This window comes from Zootoca vivipara, chromosome 6, assembly GCF_963506605.1.
Source record: "Zootoca vivipara chromosome 6, rZooViv1.1, whole genome shotgun sequence".
Classification (NCBI taxonomy): domain Eukaryota; kingdom Metazoa; phylum Chordata; class Lepidosauria; order Squamata; family Lacertidae; genus Zootoca; species Zootoca vivipara.
Genome location: NC_083281.1, coordinates 8973723 through 8999753, shown reverse-complemented (window position 1 = coordinate 8999753; position 26031 = coordinate 8973723). Strand labels below are relative to the sequence as shown.

General features: G+C 49.8%; 1 protein-coding gene across 4 annotated transcripts in view; it reads left to right on the top strand.

Moving 5' to 3' along the window:
• PTPRS (protein tyrosine phosphatase receptor type S) overlaps nucleotides 1–26031 on the top strand; it is a 225725-nt gene that overhangs the window by 137392 nt on the left and 62302 nt on the right. For 2 of the 4 annotated variants that reach the window (XM_035118880.2, XM_060275383.1), the window contains exons 11-13: nucleotides 13849–14154; nucleotides 18724–18917; nucleotides 22960–23077. The exons of the other annotated variants lie outside the window; for them this stretch is intronic. In XM_035118880.2, coding sequence (XP_034974771.2) covers nucleotides 13849–14154; nucleotides 18724–18917; nucleotides 22960–23077 — 618 coding nt within the window. The remainder of the gene's footprint in view (nucleotides 1–13848; nucleotides 14155–18723; nucleotides 18918–22959; nucleotides 23078–26031) is intronic. 4 annotated transcript variants of the gene reach the window in all.

Sequence of the window (26031 nt, the reverse complement as noted above, 5' to 3'; positions counted from 1 at the left end):
GGTGTGAGAGTTGCTGTTGTCCCATATTGGGTGCCTTGTGCCTGCTTGGCGAGAATGTCCCCACACCTGCGCTTTTACCAACCCGGTGCCCTCCAGGTGTGGAGCAGGCCGACCCCCACCCCCCTCTTGGGCTGCATTCCCATAGCTGTTTGTCCCATTTCCGTGGTTTCCGCCTAGCTGCCAAGTTCGTATCTCGAGCTCTCACACAGCGTAAAAGCCGCCCGGAGCAGGACGAAGAGCAGGAAAGGAGAATAAAAGTTCGCCGGTTATACGGAAACTGAGCGCAAAACCTCTGTTCAGCTGCAGCTCTGGGAGTGGCTTTTGCGCTGTGCCAAAGCTCGAACGCCATGTGGGGGGTTGGCCCTCGGGGAACGCAGCCTCTGGGAGGAGCAAATTGGCAGCCACACGGGGCTTGCGGTGCAGAAGGAAGCAACAGAGCACTGATGAAGGGGAAAGGAAGCGGCTGGGAGCCAGCGCTCCTTTCTCTAACTCCCCTGCCCCACCGGCCCGATGCCTTGCCCATGATCCATGATGCTTTCTAGCCTTTAGGACAAAGGCAGCCTTTCGGCCACCCTAACCCCTGAGCGGCGGAGGGCACTGGGGATTAATGGTGACACCAGGATACAATCTGGTGGTGGTTTTAGTTTAATGGATTGTCTCCCTTTGCTGTTGTTTCCCCCCTCCCCTCCACCCACTTCTTCCCCACCACCACCGGGGATGGCTACGATCCCTGGCTGGCAGTACCGCAAGCCGGGCTTTTCACGGATCTTTGCTTTTATTATTTTTTAAGAAACAACAACAACGGACGAGGTGGTTTTCACACACACACACAGGCACAAACATAACACACACACAAACCCTCCTTTCTTTCTTTCTTTCTCTCTCTCTCCCTCTCACTTTTTATTTTCTCTTTTTCCAACCGCATGATTGGCTGTGGCAGGCTGTCCTCTGTGTCTCCCTGTCTTCTCTTATCTTCACTGTTTGTTTGTTTGTTTTTTTTAAAAAAAAACAACCCACAAAAACTTGGCCAGGGCTTCAGAGTAGCCGTGAACGGCGTGGGGTTCCTTTGGGTCGGAGCGGAAAGCAGTCATTAACAGAGGGTTCTCCTCCTCTCAAGGAATCCTGCCTTATGTCACAACTAGGTAACTCTGCCTCCTCCCAACAGCCTTGTAGAGTCGATTTTTCTCCCCACGCTTCCTGATGGCTCAGTTGTCTCTTCCTTGGCTTGATTTGGACGACTGTTCATTTCTGTTTCCTCCCTTCCCTCCACACCTCGACTCTACCCTTGCCCTCGTGCACCGTGGCTTCTGCACAACGTGAAACCGGAATCATAGGTGCTGTTCTCGCATGGGTTATGCCTGTGGAGGATGCAAAATTATCTCTGTGCTCTTTTGAGTGGAAATCCAGCTCGTTTTGTGTTTGGGCGTGAAGCAGGGGTTTCTCTTTCCTCCTGACCTCCCCCATTTTTAACCTTTGTTAATGCTTCTAACAACCCAAAAGTGTGGTAGCAGGGTATTACTGCCATTGAATTCTGCTCAGTATCGATCCAGAGCAGATTCCAATGTATAGTTAGCAGAGTAACAATGTAAACATATTGCAGGATTCCCAAAAAAATAGACGAGAGGCAATTAATATTTCATCCGGCAGAGCTTTACTAAAGGCAAATGAGCATAATGGTCACAAATCCAACACATTCAGGATTGGCACTGTGCATAAGAAATCCAGTTGCAGCAGACTTAACTTAAACTTACAATACAGTGGTGCCTCATTTTGCGAAAAATTCGTCTTGCGAATCATGGTTTCCCATAGGAATGCATTGAAATTTCTTTTTTTCCCATAGGAACGCATTAATTAAATTTCAATGCATTCCTATGGGAAACCGCGATTCGCAAGACGAATTTTTCGCAAAATGAATTCGTCTTGCGAGTCACCATCAGATCGCAAGACGCATTCGTCTTGTGAAAAATTCGTCTTGCAGGGCATTCGTCTTGCGAGGTACCGCTGTAAGTCTAAATCTTGACACTGTATACCAGGCATGGCCAAACTTGGCCCTCCAGCTGTTTTGGGGCTACAATTCCCATCATCCCTAGCCAACAGGACAAGTGGTCAGGGATGATGGGAATTGTAGTCCCCAAAACAGCTGGAGGGCCAAGTTTGGCCATGCCTGCTCTATACAGAACACCACACCAGAAGGAAGAGAGATAGAAAGAGAAAGTGAAACCTTCTGGCCTCACTTTTATAGTCAGCATGACCTTGACAGAAAGAGATAACAGGGCCAGTTTAAGCCAGCCCAGCGGTACTCAGCTTCTCGGAAGGGATAACCCAAACATCATGAACCTTCTGCTTGTTCCTTTCACACAGAGAAGCTTCCAGAACCCTCTTGAGTTAAGTGGAATAGGAAAGATCTCTACACATCAGATCGTACTTCCTGCGCTATGAAATGCAAACTGACCATTATATCATACAAAGCAAGCAAGCAATAAACAATAGGAGACAGAACTAGTGATGGACCAATACAGATCTAAACATCCATATTTACTCAGGTGGCATGGATGGTGAATGCTGAGCATCAAAGTCCAAAGCGTAGGAAATAAAGGACATAAAAATGTCCTGGATGCTCCACCCCCCTGGATTCATGCAGCTTATGCTTGATTTTCTTCCCCCCATAGCAGCCAAAGTCCACACAGTCCTAGGCAGATTCTTTTCAAGGTTTAACACTGCTGGACAATCGAACTCCTGGCTGCAGCGAACACCCACGTCAAAAGTTCTTCAGAGCGATAAGCTTTCATGTTGTCTGCCCACGTACTCAGTAATGACACTGGCGGGGAAGCCTGAACAGGCAATTTGATTATTTCAGAAATTTCTTTGAGTACTTGGGACCAGAATAATGAAACCGGAGGGCATTCCCACCAAAGTTGATAGAATGCCCCTCAACAGTTCACTACAGTTGTCTGCAGAAAGCCAACAGAAGCTCTTTTAAAGCCGAGCAGATGTCCTTTTTGGATTTTCTGAGGAAGCTCTAGATTTTAGCAGGGAAAAAGGTTTGGGGCGGCAGCTCTTTCCAGTGAATGTTGTACGAATGGGGTGGGGGTGGGGAATTGATGGCCACACAAAGGTACCCTAATGCATGTTACGCTGAGGTGCAGGTGTGCCCTGAGTAATGGCGTAAAAGCTCTTCAGCCAAAACTGTGTTCAGATGATAACGAATAGCAGTTGTTGCCTCTCCCCAGAAACCGTGGGGTTTGCTAGCGAACAACAGGAAAGAAAGTTCATTTCTGCTTTGTGTTTTCCTCCCTTTCTTTTGTGTATAAAACCTACGTCTTAGAAATACAACAAGGCTATAGTAAAAGGTGTGCGTTGTGGAAGAATGGTGTTTGGGTTCAGTAGATGGTAGTTAATTGAAAATCTAGGGGGGGGGTCAAGTTAAGTTACATTTTAGCAAAACTGAAAATACACAGTAGTTAATGGTGAGTGGGTGGATGGATAGTTAGAGGGATAGATAGATAGATGATAGATAGATAGATAGATAGATAGATAGATAGATAGATAGATAGATACGATAGAGGAAAAGAGAGATGAGGTTGGTTGGATGGATGGATGGATGGATGGATTATAGAGAGATAGATTAAAAATAAAAAATCATTCCAGTCGCACCTTAGAGACCAACTAAGTTTGTCATAGGTATGAGCTTTCGTGTGCATGCACACTTCTTCAGAGAGATAGACGATAGATATGATAGAGGGAGAGAGAAATGGGACTAAAGAGATAGAGAGATGCATAGATGGAGAGACAAACGGATTTAGAAGATTTCTTGCTTGGCGTCATCTGATCCATGGTGAAACCGTGCAAAATCTCTCTCTCTCTCTCTTTCACACACACACACACACCATTTATATTTTTGCATCCTCCACAGTTATAAATCTGCCCCACAGCAGCAGGTCCTATGAGGACAACATCCATCCAAATAATCTCGGCCAAAGTTTTTCAGAGGCCTCGCGCGCTCGTGGCAGTGGTGATGATGGTTCTGTTGCCTTCCTGTTAAATGTTTGGTCTTATATCTATCTCATGCGAAAGAAAGGGCGTGGGAAAGAGGTCCTCCTTGGTGGTTTTCTGCAGGCATGCTGTTTCGCTGCTAATGGAGGAAACGTGTCGATTGTCAGAGGTGACCCGAAAATCGGTCTTTGTCCTGTAGTGCTTTGTTTGTTGGTTTTGTTTTGTTTTGAAAAATGGAAACAAGCATCAGTAGAAGAAGCTGTGTGGGACCGCGGTTAACCTTTCAACTCAGTGCTTGCCTCCTTAAAAGAGGGAGGACCCCTCCCCATCACGACTTAGGAGGGGCGTCCCTGGAAATCCTTTGGGAGCTCAGGAACCAGGGAAGAAGTTGGTGGTGATTCTGGGCTTGCTTCAAGCTTTCTTGCATGTACTCCTTGGAGAGACGTATCCCTCTCACCACATTTTGGTTATTTTGTGTGTGAAAAGCACCTAGGTTTTTGTGATGGGGTGCAGGTTTATCACCATTTCTCTCTCTCTCTTTCCCTTTCTTTCTTTCTCTCTCTCTCTCTCTCTCTCTCTCTCCTTCCTTCCTTCCTTCCTTTCTCTCATTAATTAGTTCAGAGAGGATTTGCTTCCTGGCTTGAAGACCTGGTTTTGGGTGGGGGGGGGAGAGAGAAGAAGAGTGGGGCTTTGTAACGTGGTCTTGTAACGTGGTGAAACCAATTCTTTTTGTTTCCTGGCTGGCTGTTGGAGGAACGAGTTCAATTCTTCCCTGATCCCGGCGGCATCCTTCGGCGCTCAGACCTCCCAGCTTGGGACAGGCTTTTTGTGTCTCTCCTTTACCCCTTCCCCCCCCCATGCAGTCCCCCCTCTCCGAACTCCATACAGCTCCCTCTCCACAGTCTTAACATCATGGCGAGATCCTTTCCTCCTTTTCTTTCTCCTCTAGCTGGCATGCCTGTTCAAAAGCATGGGGAACCAGAGCCTTGTTCAATCTGTGGTATATTTTATTTCTCGCCTCCTTTCTCTTCTCTGGACGTATCCGCAGGGGCTGTTCTCTGTAGTGCTCAGATCCTCCCTCCCTGAGAAAACTTGCGTCCTACATCGAAGGCGTTATGATACCGCTTCAAACAAGCATGGCTCCTTCCCCCAAAGAATGCTGGGAGTTGCAGTGGTACCTCCGGTTGTGGATGGGATCTGTTCCGGAGGTCCCATCGGATCCCAAGGTTTCTGCAACCTGAGGACCGCTTCTGCACATGCGCAGTCTACTGCTTCTGCGCATGCGCGCGCGGTGAAACCCGGTAAAATGCTTCCGGGTTTGCTGCGCATGCATTCTAAAGTTTACATAACCTGTACAGCTCTCCCGGGATTATTTGGGGGAATCCATGGCTGTTTAAATTGGGATTATTAAAATGGAATTATACTGCTTTAAATGTGCACTGTGAATGCAGCCTTAAGTTAAATAAAGAGTATCATAGAATCACAGAATTGTAGAGTTGGGAGGGACCCCAAGAGTCATCTAGTCCAACCCCCAATTTTTGCCCAATGTGGGGCTCGAACCCACAACCCTGAGATTAAGTGTCTCGTGCTCTACCAACTGAGCTATCAGACGACTTGTTTTTTTAGACACTGTTGATATCAATGAACCTACGGTATGAATATCATACCTTAGCTCCATTGATGGACCTATGAATATCAATAGGATCTACTCTGAGCATGGCTAACATTGGATTCAATTTCTACTCTTGAGAGTTAGTAATATTAAGTGCAATTCTTCGTTTTTTCTTTCCTTGGTGTGCAGACAGTCAGCTCTGAAAATTTGGACACTGTGTCATTCAGGCTAACCCAGGCGATGGCAAATTCATTCGCTGCTACTGATTGCTTTTCAGCCTATTGGCCAGTGCCAGTGTCGTCACCCGACGCTCACAGCAAGGTGCATTGCATTTTCCTTGTGAATCCTTTTTAGTAAGGTTCGCCAAGGTTAGTCTTCCCCGACGTGGTGCCCTCCAGATGTTGTTGGACTCCGTTTCCCATCAGCCCTACGCAGTGTGGCTGGGGGTGATGGGAACTGGTGCCAGAATACATACCACCTGCCCTGCTTGAAGAAGCTCCCAGGTTCAGGGGCTTGGGCTAGCCCTGATGCTAGAGTAGGAGGGAAATACCAAACCTGTCTTCCCACCATATGTATAAAGTGCATGGCACCCCCCCAAGAATTCAGGGGGTTAGGCTGGATGACCCCAGGGGGACCCATCCAATTCTACAATTCTGTGAAATGTCCTTGCATGCAGCCCCTGTCTTCCTTCATATTTCCGCCACTCTGCCCCACTGGCAGAACAGCAGTAACTGAATTTGCTCCTAATTCATCCCCAGCATTCCCACTACCCTATTAGAGAACATTGTTTGCACAACACGGCAAAATGGAAAACCAGGGGCAGCTATTTAGGCACATTTATTCGGAATCCAGTTGAAACGATTCTGTTCAATTAATCCGGCGAAAGCTGAATTAGAACCATAGAGTTGTAGAGTGCGGAGGGACCCTGCGGGTCATCTAGTCCAACCCCCTACAGTGCAGGAGTCTCAACTAAAGCATCCATGGAAGGTGGCCATCCAGCCTCTGCTTAAAAACCTCCAAGGAAGGAGAGTCCACCACCTCCCGGGAGAGTCCATTCCACGGTCGAACAACGCTTACCTTCAGAAAGTTATTCCTGATGTTTAGTTGGAATCTCCTTTCTTGTAACTTGAAGCCATTTAGAAAAGTATTGCTTGCTCCATCTTCCATATGACAGCCCTTTAAGTATTTGAAGACGCGGGTGGTGCTGTGGTCTAAACCACCGAGCCCCTTGGGCTTGCCGATCAGAAGGCCGGCGGTTTGAATCCCTGCAATGGGGTGAGCTCCTGTTGCTTGGGTCCCTGCTCCTGCCAAGCTAGCAGTTTGAAAGCACGTCAAAGTGCAAGTAGATAAATAGGTACCCAGAAGCAGCTTAGTCCTGCTGGCCACATGATCCGGAAAAACTGTCTGCAGACAATCGCCGGCTCCCTCGGCTAGTAAAGCGAGATGAGCTCCGCAACCCCAGAGTCGTCTGCGACTGGACTTAACTGTCAGGGGTCCCTTTACCCTTTACCTTTATTGTCTCCAAATATCTTGATTCAGGGATGCCAGCTTTTCAAAGTCTGGTATTCTCCAGTGCCTCCTTGCCACCCCCTTGCCAATTCGGACCCCACTAGACAATCTCACCCCCCAACTGCCCACTTTGGAAACCACTGTTCCAAGCGCAGGGCCTGTGCTGGATTTCCAAGAAAACATTCCCAGAATTGTGGTTTGATGCTAAAGCCTCTGGCCTTACGAGCAGCCAGGATAAAGCTTCAATACGGATACACCTTTTTCCTATTCTCTCTCTCTCTCTTTCACTGATTTCATGCTTCTCTTTCCTTTCCCTCGCTCCCTGCCTGCGATTCTCCTCCGTCTCAGCTTTTCACACGCAAGCGTGCATGGTTTGGGCGAGATTTCCTTTCCCTACCCCCATACTCCCCCCCCCCCAGCATGCCAGCACATCCTGCCGCACCATTTTTCGTGCTACTCCGCCAGGGTGGCGTTCCCGAGCATCAAAAACCCGTTTTTTGTTTAAAAAAAAATCCATTAAACTAAAGGTAAAGTATTATTTTTTGATCTTGCGAAAGAATTCTGCCTTTAACTCTTCAAGTACCAGAGACAATAGACTGTAGAACACCAGGAGAAAAATCTAGTGGAGCGGAAAGAAAATTTGCTGGGAGGGACCTAAAAAAAAAAAAAGGGAAACCAGATCATTCAGTGATTATTGGTAGATATATTGCCATTTCTAACCCAACAGTAAAAGTGACAGATTTGGGCTTTGCTCTTGCTGGGCGATTGGTTCCCTTAGAAGAAGAAAAAATAATAACATTTTCTTTTCAGTATTTTTGGGAAGCACTAACCCATTCAGAGGACTTTCACGGGCGTGCAAAGTGCACGGGACTGATTTGTAGGAAAACAGTGAGGGCGGGATGAAGAGAGAGCCCCCACCCCTCCAGAGCTTTTGACTCTGTTGAAAATGCATTTAAGGGGAGAAAAAGGTTCTCTTTGTGATTTAGAACTCTTCAAGAGTTGCAAGCTTGTCCCCCCCCCCACCTCTTTCTGCGCATAGAATAAGCCAGTGGCATCGAACAGATGTGTGCAAAGTCTATGGTACCTAAAGGGTTAAAAACAAACAAACAACAAGTAAAGCCACTTTGCATTTGGTACATGGCAACCCAGTGGAGGGCCCCAATTCTTGAGGCTTGGACAGTCATCTTTTAAGGCCGCGTGAAAGCAGCCGCAGAAGGTGAGTACTGGCTGGTCTCAAGCAGAGTCACAAATACAGCCCAACCTGTCACTTTCCCCCTGCATGCTCGGCACCTCTCTCTCTCGGCCATGCTCCACGCAGCTCTGGGCACGCTGCTCCCCTACTCCTGGCGGCCTTCGGGGAAACCCCACAGGGTGGGGGGGGGATGAGGTGCAGGACAAGTGACTTGGAGATGGGAGAAGGCTTTTTCCAGCGCTCTCTCTAAAAGGAAAAGTTCTGACCTCGCTCCAATCACTGCAAAAACCTCCTGCCTCCTCTTTCGGGAATGGCTGTCTCTCATGCAACACACACACACACACACACACACACAGACACCCCTGGATTTGCACAGGTTGGGCTGGATTGTGATGGAAATGCCATGAAATCCCTCCGAGGGGGTCCTCCTGCACAGACGATGCAGTCCAGACAAGTAGGAGTTGTGGTTCTTCTGCCTCCCCTGCTTTTGCTTAGACAGAAGGAGGTCCCCTGCCTCCTCGCCTATTTCCCTGGCCCTCTTAAGGAAGGAAGCGTGTTCGCACATGCACACCATGTCTTCCTCTTGGAGCTTTTAGAGGGGTGAGTGAGCAGGGACTATTCCTCTGGAATAGTAGTACAGCCAAAGTTGCCCTAAGAAGCTCTGCGCTCTGCTTTTATTTTTATAAAACTTCATTTTGGACCGGGCCTGGACTTTACTCATTTTTGGTACTGACTGTGGGGGGTTTTTGGTTCAGAATGCAAACAGGAAAAAAAGGGGGGGGGGAGAAGTTGGGTAGGTGAGGCCAGGTCTGACTCTGCAGTGGGTTTCTGGAAAGTTTTAGCTGAAGAACTGCCCCATGGTTACAAGCAGTTGAAAGACCCCTTCTGTTCCTGCAGCAAGGTTTCCTAGAATCGGCATGTGAGGGCAGCCGTTTTTAGGCATTGAGAAGAAGTAGGGACCCGGGTGGCGCAGGGACCCAGGTGGTGCTGTGGGTTAAACCACTGAGCCTAGGGCTTGCTGATCAGAAGGTCGGCGGTTCAAATCCCCGCGACGGGGTGAGCTCCCGTTGCTTGGACCCAGCTCCTGCCAACCTAGCAGTTCGAAAGCACCTCAAAATGCAAGTAGATAAATAGGAACCGCTACAGCGGGAAGGTAAACGGCGTTTCCGTGCGCTGCTCTGGTTCGCCAGAAGCAGCTTTGTCATGCTGGCCACATGACCTGGAAGCTGTACGCCGGCTCCCTCGGCCAATAATGCGAGATGAGCACGCAACCCCAGAGTCGGTCACGACTGGACCTAATGGTCAGGGGTCCCTTTACCTTTACCTTTTTATTCTCACTGATCAGAGTGAAAAGGGAGGGTGAGTTGGGCGCCGAGGATGAGCTCCCAGGTTCGCGGGAGAAAAGGCGCAGGGAAAACACTAAGGATGAGTTATTCTGCATATTCCGAGGCCAAGCAATTTAGGTGCTTCGGTTTAAAGACAACAGGACGCCAGTTCTGCCCTGTGGAAAGGAAAACGCGACTCGAGTCGCTCCAGAGTAATACATCAGAGCACTCCAAAACGTGTCTCCGCCACAGAAAATAGTAGACCTAGCTGAAAGGGCAACATGCAGAGATCTGCATTTATCGCTGCAGTGCAAAAAACCAAAAGGCCGAGGAGGAAACGGAAACTGTTCTGAAGAGGACCTGCTTTTTACGCACGCATAAAGCCCTCAGTTCGAATCCCGACATCTCCTGGTCAGGATTGGAGAGACTCCTGCCATGTGACGGCACCGTCCCCCTGCTGACGAGGGCTGTCTTTGAGAAAAGTCCAGATGGTGGGGGCCCATCAAGTGAGTTAGCGTCTCGTTCTTTCAAGGAGGCAGAGCATTGGAGGAATGCCTTAGAAACCCACCAGGAGTGCGGTCTGGCCTCCCCGGCACCAAGCGACCCTAGCACTCTCGTAAGAAAGTCTTATAAAGTTAGCCGATGCGCGGAAGGTAGGTAAAACAGACTACGAGGACGCTGGAAGTACTTGATTTATACTTTTTGTATAACTAGAGGAATTATTATTATTATTATTATTATTATTATTATTTTGTTACAATCATTATTTTCCTTCTTTTGAATTTGTCCCCCCTTTAATGCAGCGACTTGCTTTCGTTACTGATTTTCCGTTGCTGCCCCCCAAGCTTGCCATTTGCTTTTTAGTGCCATCTCCCACCCCCAGCTTTCTTCTGAATGTCTGGTGTGTTGGAAGAACATTAGTCCAGGGGTTGCTGATAGGCTGTATAGCAAGCAAGACTTTATTACTCATGAAAACGGTGCTCTATTAAAAAGGCTGTAAGGCCTGGGTGTGCCCATAATGCGAAGTTCTGTGGAAGCTTGCGGGGGGGGAGAGTTGACACCCCAAATGCACCGCCCAAAACCTCGCAGTTACCTCTGGAGTTGGTTTGGGGGAATAAAAGACAGCTAGCCTAGGCTACTTGTGACCTTAACAGCACACTTAGTTACAGGTACACCCACCCCCTGGCTAACTTAAGAGACCTCCACTTGGATTGCAACCCTCGATTTGCAAAGTAGGAAGACTTTGCCCCTCTCCCTGCCATGGTCCCGATCTGGAGCACTGCAGCTTTGCAGTACCAAAAAACATGTCTCATCCGAATTAATGGGAACGTTGTTTTAATTTTTTTTTGTATTGGGGTGGGGAAACCAACCCTACACTCACGGGGAAGAACGGGGCAGTTAAGACCACAAGCTGGATAAGTGCCAGAATTTGGGGGGCGGAGGGGAGAGAAGATGAGAATATCGCCTTCGAATTCCGAACTCAACTCTCTATGTATCTCGAAAGCAGCTTTGTAGCAAAGGCCAGTTGATGTGTGTGTAGCACAGCCAACTTTTCTGTTTAGTTTTGCCTAACCTCGGTATTCACTGAAGCCCTGGTTCCGATTGTTATTTCAGCAACCCAACAGCTGCGTTCCCACCTGAGTTGGGAGATTTGGGGCATTGATTTAGGAAGAGAGCAAAAACAGGACGATGGATCCAGAGATTCATCGCTAGAGATAATTGATTGACGCTGTGTGTTTGCACTCATTTTCAGAATAGTCCTCTCCAGCATAAGTCAGAGGTGGCCCATTGAAATTAATGGATGCAATTTACTTTGGCCTGATAATTTCGGTGGGTCTACTCGTGAGTAGAGCTTAGTTGGCTATAATAACCCTTCTAATACTCCGGGAAGACCCTCCTGGTTTCCCTCTACCCCACCCTGTTGAAACAGGGTAGACTGTTTATATGTATATTAGCAACTTTGGGGGGAAAGAAAGAAAGAAAATATAAAATTGCGATGCAAAATTAGCACCGTAACCCCAGTGTGAAGAGAGCTGCCTTATGAAAGACTCGTTGATCTTCAGCAAATCTTTACGCCATGAGCACCGCGGCTCTTTGGCAACTGGGGAACTTTAATTTCATTTGCATATCATTTCCTGGAAGGAACTGCTTGCTCAGGAGCAGCAAGCCCACCCAAAAACCCCTTTCAAGCAGGTGTTCAGCAAGAGGAAGGGGGTCTGAGGACTGCCGTAGGTCAGCGACAGAGCATCTGTTCTGCATGCACAAGGTCCCGGGGTCAGTCAGCTGGCATCTGCTGGTAGGGCTGAGAATGTCCAATGCCTGAAACTTCAGAGAGCCCCAGACAGCTGCCGCAGTGCCAGCCACCAATGGGACAATGACCTGACTTACTTTAAGGCAGTTTCCTGTATATGCCAGCTCTCCACTGGGAACCATGAGGACTAGAACAGGGGTCAGCAAGTTTAATCTTGCCTGGACCAGATCGATTCCACGGAGATCCCTCCGTGGGCTGGATCGCGCATGCAATATTCTGCATCTCCACAGACGCAATATTCAGCGCGATTTTTGGCTCGTGGGCCGGTCAAACGACCTCCGCAGGCCGCTTCCAGCCCATGGGCCTTAGGTTGCAGACCCCTGGACACTTACGATTTACACTTACAGGAAGGACCGCACAGGCTTTGCATGCAGAAGTTTCCAGGTTCGATCCCCAGCATCTCCAGTTAGGACTGGGAACACTGCCTGCCTGAAATCCAGCAGAGCTCCTGCCAATCAGTGTAGTCAGTCCTGCGCCAGATGTTGCAGAGGCGCAAAGCAGCTGCTTTGCTTCTGTGTAGCCCTCAGTAGGAGGGACCCCTTTGCAGTTCTTCCCTGGGAAAATTGGCAGCCGCGAAGTGGGGAAGAAAAATTGCCCTCCTTCCTCTGGCCTCCAAATAGTCTTTTGCAGACGAAGGCCACGTCTACTCCAAAGCAGCACTGCCTGCCGAAATGTGTAGCAGCAGACTGGACTGCTTAATAGTCAAGTAGATCTGATGGCCTGCCTTGGTCGAAGGACTGGTCTGCCTGGGGAAGGTCGGCCATTACGTCCAGCGGAAACGAGCCGCTTCCCTGCTTCACTTTTCTGCTGGCCTCCAGCACCTGCAAAAGTTTCTCTTCCGCCTGGGAAGAATTGGAGGAGGCGTCCAATCCTTTGGACCGGGGAGAACCGAGGGAAATTTCCCCTTGCCACCACCAGGCTGCTTTTGCGGAAGCGCTGCCGAAAATCACAGCAGGATCCACCACCTACATGGGTTTTTCTTGTTAAAAATGGGCACAATCTCTTCCGGAGTGGGGGGGGGACTCTTATCTCCCCTCCCCCCAATCCACGTAGATGAGTAATTTTGACTGTTGACCTTGGCCACATTCACACCGTAAAGCTCTGTGCTGCCGCTTTAAACAGTTTAACCCACAAAGAATCCTGGGATCTGTAATTTGTGCAGGGTGCTGTGAGTTCTTAGGACAGGCCTAGGCAAACTCCGGCCCTCCAGATGTTTGGGACTACAATTCCCATCATCCCTAGCTAACAGGACTAGTGGTCAGGGATGATGGGAATTGTAGTCCCAAAACAGCTGGAGGGCCGGAGTTTGCCTAGGCCTGTCCTAAGAACTCACAGCACCCTGAACAAATTACAGATCCCAAGAATCTTTTGGTGCTCGAAGTGGCATCGTAGCGCTTGAAGCACACAGTGCGAAATTGACCCTAGATAGATTCTGTCCCGAAGGAACGGGCAGGAGTTAAATCTGTAGTGGCCTTACAAGCAGTTGAGGAGAGACCTTTGCCTATCTGTGCAAGCCACTTATTTTGCTTTGTACGATTCGCATCGCAAGACTTTGTACGATTCGCATCGCAAGACCCTTGCTTTGTTTCTGTTGCAGTTTTGGCTTTGTTCGTTTTGGTTTTTCTTCTTAATTTAAAGGAAGCAGAGCTCCTTTATTATTATTTTTAATTTCTCCCCCCTTTTAAATTTTGTCCTCCTAAGCCAAATTTTCGTACGTTTCGTTTTAGATTTTTTTGTTATCATTTTTCCTGTTTTTTCTTTTCCCCCCTTCCCCATCTTTTGTTGTTTTCCCGACCCACCCACCCCCCGCTGTCCCCAATACCTCTCCCCCTTCCTCCTTCCCCCGACGCCCCCGCCCCCAACTTCCCCTACTGCTACCTTCTTCCCTCCTCCCACCCAACAACAGAACCGTCCGCCCCCCCTCGAGACGTAAAATGTGTCAGCACCAGATCCACGGCCATTCTGGTAAGTTGGCGCCCCCCTCCAGCCGAAAGCCAAAATGGCGTCTTGAACGGATATAGCGTTCGCTACCGAGCCCTGGACTCAGAGGACATGGAGCCGAGAGAGGTGACCAACATTCAGGCAACCACCAATCAGATCCTCCTGGAATCCCTGGAGAAGTGGACGGAATATCGCATCACTGTGGTGGCACACACGATTGTGGGACCCGGGCCAGAAAGCTCGCCGGTCATCGTCCGCACCGACGAAGACGGTAATTGATTCCTCCTCGTCTCTGTTGAGCCTCCTGGAGGGTTAGGTCAGAGATATTGGGTGGGGCAAGGAGGGAGGGCAGGGTGAGGGCCGTCTTACCAATAGGCACTAGCTAGGGGTGCAGGGCACCCGGGCACTGGGCTCTCCGGGGCGCCTCCGGGGCCTGAGAATTGAGTCCGGGAAAGAGCCTGCCCGTCGGTCAGAGTGCCGCAGTAGGCTCTTCTGCTGCGGGTGGCTCTGTGCCGCGAGTTCAGTGGCGACCGAGCCAGCGAGACGCCGAGGCGGCTGGTCGGCTCCGCCCTCCTCCGCGCCTGGGACTGGGCAACCCAGGGGGGGCGCCGGGCAGATTTTTGCACCCCGGCGCTGCATATGCTTAAGACAGCCCTGGGCAGGGTGTCACGAAAAGGAGACTTTTAAGGCAGGGTTTCCAAAACCTTTGCACTCTCCATCGCTCTTCCTGGTAACTTCCAGGCTGGGCTACCGCAATTCGCTCTACAGGGGGCCACCCTTGAAGGCGACTCAGAAACGTCAGTCTGAAATGCAGCCTCCCAGAGTGGCTGGGGGCAACCCTGTTGGGTTGCAAATACAAATGTGCAGTTCGCTTTTTAAAACATTTCATTTCCAAGCCCAATTTGAGGTGTTCGTGTCGGTCTTTAAAGCCCTCGACGACTTGGGCCGCAAATATCTGAAAGGCCGCCACCTGCCCTCTCGGGTGCTGACATCAACAGTGGGGGGCGGGGGCTCTTGCTTGTTCCTTAGAGTAGCAGTGATGGTCCAGAGGGACAGGGCCTTCTCTGTGGCAGCCCCTAAGGTAGCCGTGGAACTCCCTGCATTCAGAGGTGCGCCTGGCACCTTCATTGTAGAGCTTGCAGAGAATGTCGAAGGCATGCTGTACCTCTGGCTTTGGGGCCCCAACTTACTCTCTTATCATTGTAATTCGCTTTAAGCTGCTTTGTAATATTTTTTTACCGTCGTAACCTGCCCTGGGACCTTAGGATGAAGGGCAGGCAATAGACAGACAAACAAATCTCAGTTGCTTAGACTACAGTGGTGATAACAGCTAAGGCTGCAGGTTCGGTCCCTTTACGGGACAGGTCCATACTTCACACTTGCTCCCCTACAAAAAAATAAAAAATAAAAGATCTGCTTTCCACTGGTGTGTGATTGAGGGCTTAGCTCCATCCGAAGAGCCTCCTCCCCTTTATTTCTGCACGAGATTAGCCCAGAGCAGGGACTCATGCAGAGACACAACTCTCTTAGAATAATTCCAGGATGTGTGCGTGCATCTGGTCTCACCCTGGCAGGGGGAACCTCCCTGCTCCAAGTGGAAATGTATTGGAAAGAGGGGGTGCTGGAGCAATCACGCAGAGGTGCAACAGGCAGCCTTTCCCTCCCTGCCTTTCTCCCAACGTGGTTGGGTGTTCAGTATGCCGTTAATTAATTCCTAGTGGCGCTTTGTTTGTTTTAGAGGGCTGTAAATATCCCACTCTGCCAAAAACTGAGCACCCGAAGCCATGCCTGTAACGTAGTAAGATAAACCAATTACAGTGTAAGAGCTTCTGGAACAATTTTAAAAAGAGAGAGAAGAGAGACTTGTGTTAGGATTTAAGGACTATATCGCTCCTTTGTTTGAGATATTCTTTTATCTCCGCATTGTGGCATTTTAGTCTGTCAGTGCAGTGTTCGTGGGACGGAGGGGGGGGGGCTGTCCCTCGACATAAATAATTCCCTTTGTTGACTGTGCCCAGTTGCAGGGGGTTGGACTAGATGGCCCTTGAGGGGCCCTTCCAAATCTACAATTCTGCAGTTCCGCCCAAAGGCAGCTGGAACCTGAAGCAGGGGGCTGAGGGATTCAAGTGGATCTGGCTTCTTAGCCATGCGCTGTTCTTCGCAGCACAATTTGCTTTTAGCAAATGCTGAAGATGTCCTTCTTTGATTCCTGGGATGAGTGTTTTGAGGGCCCACCCCAACCTATGATTCCCGCATTGTGGAGGGGGTGGTCTAGATGACCCTTGGCCCCCCCTTCCAGCTCTCCAGTTCTGCAATTCTAACAATCCTGCCCCACTCTCCCTCTGGCTGCCGTCCGTTTTTAGCTGTTTTTAATTCTGAATTTTCAATTGTTGCAGCCTGCCCTGGGACATTCCGGTGCTGGTGCGGATAATAAATTTAATAAGAAGAACAATGCTTTATAGCAACGGTTCTCAAACTTTTTTCCCTAGGTCACCCTTTCAGAATACCAAAAAAAAAAAATAGCTTGCACTACACCGATTTTTTTTATTCACAGGAAATATATTTGAAAATCAAAACAACGCCTACTAGTGCTTGATTTTGAAAAGATATCTATCCATATTCTGAAAATAAATTTTAAAAATTGATGCTATGCTATATTACACTGAAGTATTTAAATGTTTATTCGATTGTCCTTGAGTCTTCCTACCTAACCTATCATAGAATAGTAGAGTTGGAAGGGACCCCAAGGGACATCTAGTCCAACCCCCTGCAATGCAGGAATCTCAACTAAATCATCCATGACAGGTGGTCATCCAGCCTCTGCTTAAAACTTCCAAGGAAGGAGAGTCCACTACCTCCCAAGGGAGTCCGTTCCACTATCAAACAGCTCTTGCTGTCAGAAAGCTCTTTGTGATGTTCAGTCGGAATCTCCTTTCTTGTAACTTGAAGCTGTTGGTTCGAGTCCTACCCTCCTCCAAGAGCAGGGGAAAAGCAAGCGTGCTCCCTCTTCCATGTTGACAGCCTGTCACACCCTTCTGAGAACTTTGCAGAGTGGGATTAATTGACTCAGATCACCAAGGATTCTGGGTGGCCGAGATAGTATCCTAGCTTAAATCCTGCTTTTGCTTGTCAGCATCCATGGCAGCTCCAGGTTAGGCTGCGACTGTCCCCTGGAAAGCCACTGTTAGTCATCATCATAGACCGCACTGAGCTACATGAGCCAATGGTCACTCGTTGTAGACCGCCGTTTCTCAAACTTGGGTCCCCAGCTGCTTTTGGACTACAACTCCCATCATCCCTAGCTGCCAGGAGCTAGTTGTCATGGTCCGGTCGGCGGGCGGTTGAAGCCCTGGCTGGGGACGTCGGGACCAGAGGCAAGATGGAGGTGTAGAAGCAGGAGCAGGTGCAGGGCTAAGGGTCCAGCAGCAGGCAGTCGCAGGGTCAAGGAGCAAGGCAGAGGCGAAGGTCTGGGAGTCAAGGAGCAAGGCGTCGGCAAGGCAAAGGTCCAAGGGTTGAGGATCAAGGCATCGGCAAGCATAGCTGCCAAGTTATCCCTTTTTTAAAGGGAAATTCCATTATGCTGAATAGGCTTCCTCACGAGAAAAGGGAAAACTTGGCAGCTATGTCGGCAAGGCGAGGGTCCAAGGAGCAAGAGGCCAGAGGCAACCAGGCAGGGATAGCGTTGCTGTGGCAAAGAGCTGAAGGGAAATGCTGAGCTTTTATCCCTCCCAGCTCCTGCCACCAGGTGCAGTGAGGTATCAAGTGGCCTCACCTGAGTGACCACTCCTTGCCTCTCCAGCACAAGCTGAGGTCTTCACCTGAGTGGCCACTCCTTGCTTCTCCAGCACAAGCTGAGGCAGGCCCCAGTCCTGCAAAGCACTACAGGCCCCAGAGCCTGACTCCTGCCCATACCTCCTGACACTAGTCAGGAGCCGGTCAGCAATGAAACACCAGGTGTCAGTGAACTCTTTATTCAAGGAAACGAGGCCGGTCCAGGAAACCAGGCCTAGTGAGCAAAGCCACTCGCCCTGGCAAGACTTAGCCCCTATGAGGCAGTTGCGAGAACTGAAGGTCCCTGCCCTCCCACAGCCTCTCCTTCGGGTCCTTCCCCAGCAATCTGAGACTTCTCTAACTTATATGTCTCTGCTCCACCCTCTTCATGCCTCTTCTGGTTCTGGGAGACCAGTGGGGAGGGTAGCTGGTCACAGCAGGAAGGAGCCTGCCTCATCTCTTGTCTCCTGGTTCCCCTACTCTGAGTCTGGACTGCTCTCTGCCTCAGCCTCTTCCTGCTCACTAAACCCTGTTGCCTCTCCTCCTCCTGCCAATCTTGCCGGGCTCTGGGCCTTCTTCCCCTGGGGGGTTCCCTTGGGCATTCCCCAACTGGTGCCTCCCACCACTCCTTTGCATCCAGGCACCCCCATGACAACACTACGCAGCAGGACCAGCGGTTGGGGATTGTGGTAGTCCAAACAACTGCTGGCGACCCAAGCTTGAGAACCACGAGGACTAGTGCCTTTAGATATAAGGGAGAGGTTGCAACTCACTCATAAGGCTCACTCATACACCTTTGGGACCTGACACTCCTGAACCGCTGTGCTTGCGTAGAAAATAAAATTGGGCTAAATGGCAAAGAAGCCAGTCTCGGGACCTTTGAACCCAGGATGCTTTGAGCTTCGTGTGAGATCTCCCCCCCCCCCCCGAAAAAAGTGCATTTCCTGCGTTAAAGCTGAAACACGCACCTTCTCTCCTTCTCTCTCTCTCTCTCTCTCTCTCTCTCTCTCTCTCTCTCTCTCTCTCTCTCTCTCTCTTCCTCTGGCTCCTACCTTTCCCTCTCTTTCAGTGCCCAGTGCCCCGCCACGCAAAGTGGAAGTGGAGGTTCTGAATTCGACCGCCATCCAAGTGTTCTGGCGCTCGCCGCTCCAGAACCGCCAGCACGGGCAGATCCGCGGCTACCAAGTACACTACATCCGAATGGAGAACGGAGAGGCCAGCGGTCTACCCCAGATCAAGGACGTGATGCTGGCTGACGCTCAGGTGAGCACAGCTGCTGCTGCTTCTCCTAATGATCTACGGTAGCCTAACATCCATTGTCTACGCTCCGCTGACGTCTGGGTTAGGCTATTGCAAGGTGCTAAGTGTGGGGCTGCCCTTGAAGATGGTTCAGAGCCTGGGCATATAACACCAAGTCCTGGCTGACACCTAGACTGCCACGGGCTACCAATTAGTTTCCTTGTCCAATCTAGCATTGGTTTTGACCTACGAAGCCTTATGCAGCTCAGGACCAGCCCAGTACCAGCGCCGAGGGCCTTCTGGCAGTTCGCTCGCCACGAGAAGCCAAGTTACAGGGAACCAGGCAGAGGGCCTTCTCGGTAGTGGCACCCGCCCTCCCACCAGAGGTCAAAGAGAAAAACATCTACCAGACTTTTAGAAGACATCTGAGGGCAGCCCTGTTTAGGGAAGCTTTTAATGTTTGATGGACTATTGTATTTTAATATTTTGCTGGAAGCCGCCCAGATTGGCTGGGGAAACCCAGCCAGATGGGCGGGGTATAAATAAATAAATAAATAAATTATTATTATTATTATTATTATTATTATTATTATTATTATATACCTCCGGGACCGCCTCTCTCCTTATGAACCAACCTGGACCCAGAAATGGTCCTCCGAGGCCTTTATCTGTGCATCCCCCGCAAGGGAGCTCTAGAGCAGTGTTTCCCAACCTTGTGCCTCCAGCTGTTTTCGGACTACAATTCCCATCATTCCTGACCACTGGTCTTGCTAGCTAGGGATGATGGGAGTTGTAGTCCCAAAACATCTGGAGGCACAAGGTTGGGAAACACTGCTCTAGAGGGTGGCAACATGAGAACAGGCCTTTTCGGTACTTTTAGTCAACAAGGCAAAAGCATTTTCCCCACCACACTTCGGCTCTTAGTTATCTGCAGCCTCTTGTTAGTGGGTGGGATGTTTTAATCCTGCCTTTCAAAAGAAAAAGAAAAAAAGAATGGGTTTCACATGTTGATATGCTCTGTTTCATATTGCTTTTAACGTTATGTGCTTTGATTATTTACTGTCAGTGCTTTGAATTGCTTTGGTACGAGAGAAAAAAGCTCTGTGGCGCTGTGGGTTAAACCACAGAGCCTAGGGCTTGCCGATCAGAAGGTTGGCGGTTCGAATCCCTGCGACGGGGTGAGCTCCCGTTGCTCGGTCCCAGCTCCTGCCAACCTAGCAGTTTGAAAGCACGTCAAAGTGCAAGTAGATAAGTAGGTACTGCTACAGCGGGAAGGTAAATGGCGTTTCCGTGCGCTGCTTGGTTTGCCAGAAGCGGCTTTGTCATGCTGGCCACATGACCTGGAAGCTGTACGCCGGCTCCCTCAGCCAGCAAAGTGAGATGAGCGCCACAACCCCAGAGTCGGTCACGACTGGACCTAATGGTCAGGGGTCCCTTTACCTTTAAATATGTTGGTGGTTAAACCTGGGAGCTTCCGAATGCAAGGCAAGATGTGCTTCAGCTGAGCTCTGCCTGCATTAAGTATAAGTTGCCTCCTACTGAGCCTGACCCCTGGTCCATTTGGCTCAGGATCGTCCACACAGACTGGCACCAGCTGTCCAGGGTTTCAGGCAAGGACTGCATGCAAACAGGTGCTCTAACCACTGAGCTACGTCCCCCACCCCCTGAAAACAAACCTTTCACCTTGAAAATGTTCCACGCTCCGAAAAGGGTCGTCCCCCAGATGCTGCCTTTTTCTTACGTAAGAATCATAAAATTTTAGTTGCGGGGGGAGCCCAAATGTCATCTAGTCCAACCCCCCAGTAGTGCATTCTACTAACCTCATCCCTCCTTGGACCACCCCCTCTTCACGGGCTTCCGAGAAGCGGGCTATTATGCTTCCGAACTGCTCCTCTGCAAACTTTCTCTCTCTCTCTGTCTTACACATTTCTCTTTCCTCTTTCTGTCCTTAACCGCATACCCTCTTTTGCTCAGTGGGAAACCGATGACACTGCAGAATACGTAAGTACGGACTCTTTCTTGTCCGGGTGACCCTTTGGCTCTGCTCTGCCCCGCCCCCCTTCCCTTCCCTTCCGTTGGTGATGCTATGGCATTTGTGGACTTCATACTTTCGCCCTTTTTCTCCTCCCATGCCCCCTTCCGGCAGTTTCCCTTGCATCGCTCCGGGCAAAGGGAGGCCTTGCCAGGCCGTTTAACCGGCCCGCCGTGCAGAAGCAGCTTCTGTCCGCTGTCATCTTTGATGTCTCTCCCGCTTTATAGCTCTCAAAACGGCTTACAAACACACACATATACAGTCTGGGGCAAATGTGGCCCTCCAGACCTCTCTACCTGGCCCAGGAAGCTCTCTCCAGGCACCCCAACCCCCTCACCAGCCCTGATTCGCACTCCCCTTCGATGTTTTTCCGAGCGCTTCTTGGGAAGCGTAGTTTGTTCAGAGGGCTGGAATTCGTTCGCCTTGCCTGGAGGATGGAGAGGGGGAAGTAGGGAAAGTAGCCGAGTGTCGAAAGGTGGTGTTTGCATTAATTGGCTCCGCCTTCTTTGGCAGATCGCACTGCCCACCACTGACAAGTGGCCCCCTAAGGTCGCCCAGGAGAAAATGCAGCCCCCCCGCCGGGTTCGGGCGGGGAGGGACCTTCCCCAAGCTTGCTGCACAGGAACAGAGACTGCTCAGTGTCCTTGCAGAACCAGGATTCTCCAAGCAGCACCATCCTGTTCTGTCCAGGGGCCATATCAGACAGAATCTCCCTCCCACCTCCTCTGTGGCAAGCCAGCAGGGCCTCTCTTAGCCTATGGCAGAAGCGCTCTTTCCTTTGCTGGGAAATATGGGGAGGGGGGGGGACCCAGGTGGCGCTGTGGGCTAAACCACTAAGCCTAGGGCTTGCTGATCAGAAGGTTGGCGGTTCGAATCCCTGTGACGGGGTGAGCTCCCGTTGCTTGGTCCCAGCTCCTGCCAACCTAACAGTTCGAAAGCACGTCAAAATGCAAGTAGATAAATAGGAACCGCTACAGCGGGAAGGTAAACGGCGTTTCCATGAGCTGCTCTGGTTTGCCAGAAGCGGCTTTGTCATGCTGGCCACATGACCTGGAAGCTGTACGCCGGCTCCCTTGGCCAATAATGCGAGATGAGCGCTGCAACCCCAGAGTCGGTCACGACTGGACCTAATGGTCAGGGGTCCCTTTACCTTTACCTATGGGGAGGGGGCAGGTAAGCCCCAGCCCAAAGGATTGATCACAAGACAGGCACACAATTTGAACGGCAATGCCCATGAACTTTGGGTTCCCGGCCCCCTCAAATGTTTAATTGGGGGGGGGGAGCCAAAGGGACCTCGGCTCCTGTGTTTGCTGCCCTGCAAACCCACCCCTCCTGTCTCTGAAACAAGGGAGCGGTCCCAGCAGTTGGATGTTGCTTCGCCCGTGGCAGGGAGACCCCGACAAAGTGCCTGGAGCTGACGGGGCAGGACCCCAAAGCAGCTGCATTCACAGTCCAAAGAGGCACCCCCGTGTCTGGAATTAAATTGCCCCCGCCCCGCCGCTGCCCCCACCGCCGCCCCCAAGCACACATGCATCCTTTTCCAGAAGCGGCCTGTCGGGAGGGGAGGGGTGGGGTGCATGGCGTTTGCACGTGAAAAGGAGGTTTCTAATCTCCTTGAAGCTGCTGGGTTCTCTTTTCCTCTCCTCTCCTCCGAGACTCTGAACTCCTTTGAAGAACCTGGCAGAGCGTTTTGACAGCGGAAGCATTTTCTGCCGAGATAGAGGGAGAGGTGCTGGGAGGGAGATGGAGGAGCAAAGCCCCCCCTCTCTCTCGGCTGCATGTTTTGCATAAAGAGGATTCCTCAGAGCCGCTTGTGTGTGTGCGTGCGTGTTTTCGTAGCTAAACTGTGTGCATTTCCTTCCCGCAACCTTGCAACCCCTCTTTTCCTTTTTCTCTCGCTTGCGTTGTGTTCCCTGCATGCAATCCCCGTTGTTGGTTCTCCCGCTACCACCAAACTCAAAGTGTTCTGCCTTCGATATTTAAAAGGGTAAAAAAAAAAATCTCTCTCTCCTTCTCTTGGATTCCCGTCCCCAGGAAATGATCATCGCTGGGCTGCAGCCAGAGACTGCCTATTCCATCACTGTGGCTGCCTACACCATGAAGGGAGACGGCACTCGCAGCAAACCCAGGCTGGTCGTGACCAAGGGGGCAGGTGAGCATCCCTAAGAGGGCAATACTGCCAGCCTTCTTGGCAGGGCTGTTGCACAAAGGCAACTGCAGAATGCTTTCTTTTCTGTTTTTAAAATCATTTCAAAATCTTATTATTTTAACATAATGACCATTACTAAACCCAAAAGTGCAGCATCAGGGTAATGCCTCATGCCGTATACAAAGCAAGTGATAAATAAGAAGCAAAAGAAATGTTAGCACCCCATTATCAATCAAGACACCCTTATTTCCCAAGGTGGCGTGGATGGTGAACGTTGAGCATCTGAGTTTGAAGCGTAGGAAATAAAAATCCCACTCGGTGCCGTAAGTGCAGGGAGTGATTGCCTAGAAGCTCACAAGGGAGATTGGCTAGAAGATAAGGATTCTGATTGGTGTCAAGCTGAGGATTCTGATTGGCTAGAAAATAAGGGTGTGGATTTGCTAGACGATCAGGATCCTGATTGGCGTGAAGCTGAGGTTTCTGATTGGCTAGAAAATAAGGATGTAGCTTGGCTAGACGATCAGGATGTAGATTGGCTAGAAAATAAGGGTGTAGATTGGCTAGAAGATCAAGATTCTGATTAGTGTGAATCTTAGGATTCTGATTAGCTAGACTATGACGAGTATGATTGGCTAGAAGATTACTAGTGTGGTTCACTAGATCAGTGTTTCCCAACCTTGTGCCTCCAGCTGTTTTCGGACTACATTTCCCATCATTCCTGACCACTGGTCTTGCTAGCTAGGGATGATGGGAATTGTAGTCTCAAAACATATGGAGGCACAAGGTTGGGAAACACTGCACTAGATGACTAGGCCTTCCAGGACACTCCCCCGCAAAAAATCTCATCTTTTGTGAAGATTTATCTTCATGTTTTTCTCTCCTCCTCCTCCTCCTCCTCCTCATCTTCTTCCTAGATCTTATTTCATTCCTGCTGGGTTTGTCCATCCATCCATCACTGATAAGCTCTTATCCAAGAACTCGTTCCATTTAGCTTCAGATAGATAATTTGTTTTCTTTCTTTTTAAAAGAAAATAAATAAATCCTAATTTGGGGAAATTGCTTCTTTTCCTTGCCAAATCTTCCAAATGGGTCTTTGGCAATCTTTTATCTGCTTTGTGCTGTCCAGTCAATAATTCACATTTTGGTCAAGGGAAAACCATTCCCCAAGCTCATATCATTCCCGGAGCTTTGGCCCAGCTGCTGCCCCTCTCAGCCGAACCTGCCTCACAGGGCTGTTGTGAAAATAAAACCAGGGGGCTGGGAGAAAGAACCATCCCTGCATGCGGAAATGCCAAGCTCAGCCCCTGGCATCTCAAGATAGCAGATGATAACGGCAGGGGGAACCCTTCTTTGCCCATTGCAATGCTGGAGAGTAATTGTTGGTCAGAAGCAGGCAATCCTGGACAAGCAGATGATCTGGAGTCCCAGTTTCAGCCCCTCCAGGTGTCCTTTTTTAAAAAGTGTGCATTCGTGATGATTCGTGCTCAGGGCAGTCACACACAATCCCACTTTCAGCCCAGTCACACTGCGGTGAATATCCAGTACCCCACTGCTGAAGTCCTGTTAACGTTTCATGCTGCAGATAATTCTGGTTAATTTTTCTCCTGATTTTGCAGTGCCATACCGGTAGCTTCTCAGGGCAAATCAAATGAAAAGAATCCCAGAGCTCTGGCCAGGTAGTGGAATAAATTTTAGAAAGTTTTAAGTTGAGAATAATAGGACAAATTTCAGTAGTAATCCAGTTTTTAGAAATCAAGGAGAAGGCCCTGTTTCGGTTTATTCTTCATCAGCTCTAGTTTCATAGTTTCAAGGTCAAAGCGTACCATTCATGTTTGTCTTATTATTCTCAACTTAAAACTTTCTAAAAATTATTCCACTACCTGGTCGGAGCTCTTGGATTCTTTTCATTTGATTTTCTCAACTCTCCAAGGACTCCAATTTATTTAATAGCTTCTCAGGGCAGCAACAAAGCAGTGTCATAACTGGGGAGGCCATTGCACAGCGAACAGTTAAAGCAGGTTAGATCCAACACTGAGTCACTGCTATTCTGTCAAGAACGTGTTTCAGGGAGTCAAAACAAATCCGAACCATCTTGGAAGGGGGCGTTTTCCTCCCTAAGAGAGCAAGAATAGGGAGAGCCCATCTCCACTATACATTTTAAACAGTGCCATATCACTTTAAACACCCATGGCTTCCCCCAAAGGATTCTGGGAACTGCAGTTTGTTACGAGTGCTGAGAGCCCCTTACCTCTCTGCACTTCTGTCCCAAAATATCTTCCTGCATTGGCTCTTCACTTCTCTAAGGCCCCTTATAAGCCATACCTTTAAAGCAGGATCAAACCACTTCAAACAGTAATGACTCCCCCCCCCCCCGCAAAGGATCCTGGGAAGTGTAGTTTGTTCAGAGTGCTCGAATTTGTTAGGCAACCCCTGCCCACTCTTACAGAGCCATCCTTGGCCATCTAAAATTCTCATTTCTTTAAACTGGCCATCTATGGGATAGCTCATTCAGTAGAGCATGAGACTTAATCTCTGGGCTGTGAGTTCGAGCCCCACGTTGGGCAAAAGATTCCTCCATTGCAGGCGGTTGGACTAGATGACTCTCACGGTCTCTTCCAACTGTACAATTCTATGATTCTATGGGAGGAGGAGGTGTCGGAAGCAGAAGAGGTAACAGGGCTTAGTGAGCAGGGACAGGCTGTGGCAGAGAAAAGTTCAGAAGCAGAAGCAGGGAAGGAGAGAGGCCAAGAGGTAGAGAGGAAGTCCATCTGGTGAAGAGTCCCGGATTTCTCCCCTTCCTGCTGCAACCAACTCCGCTCCCTCTGGTCTCACAGAACCAGGAGAGGCATGAAAAGGGCGGAGGAGAGGTTGGTTGGCTGCATGCAGGCACAGTCTCTGATTGCCTGGGGAAAGCCCTGGAGAGGAGGGGACTTCAGCAGCTGTGGGGAGGCGAGGAC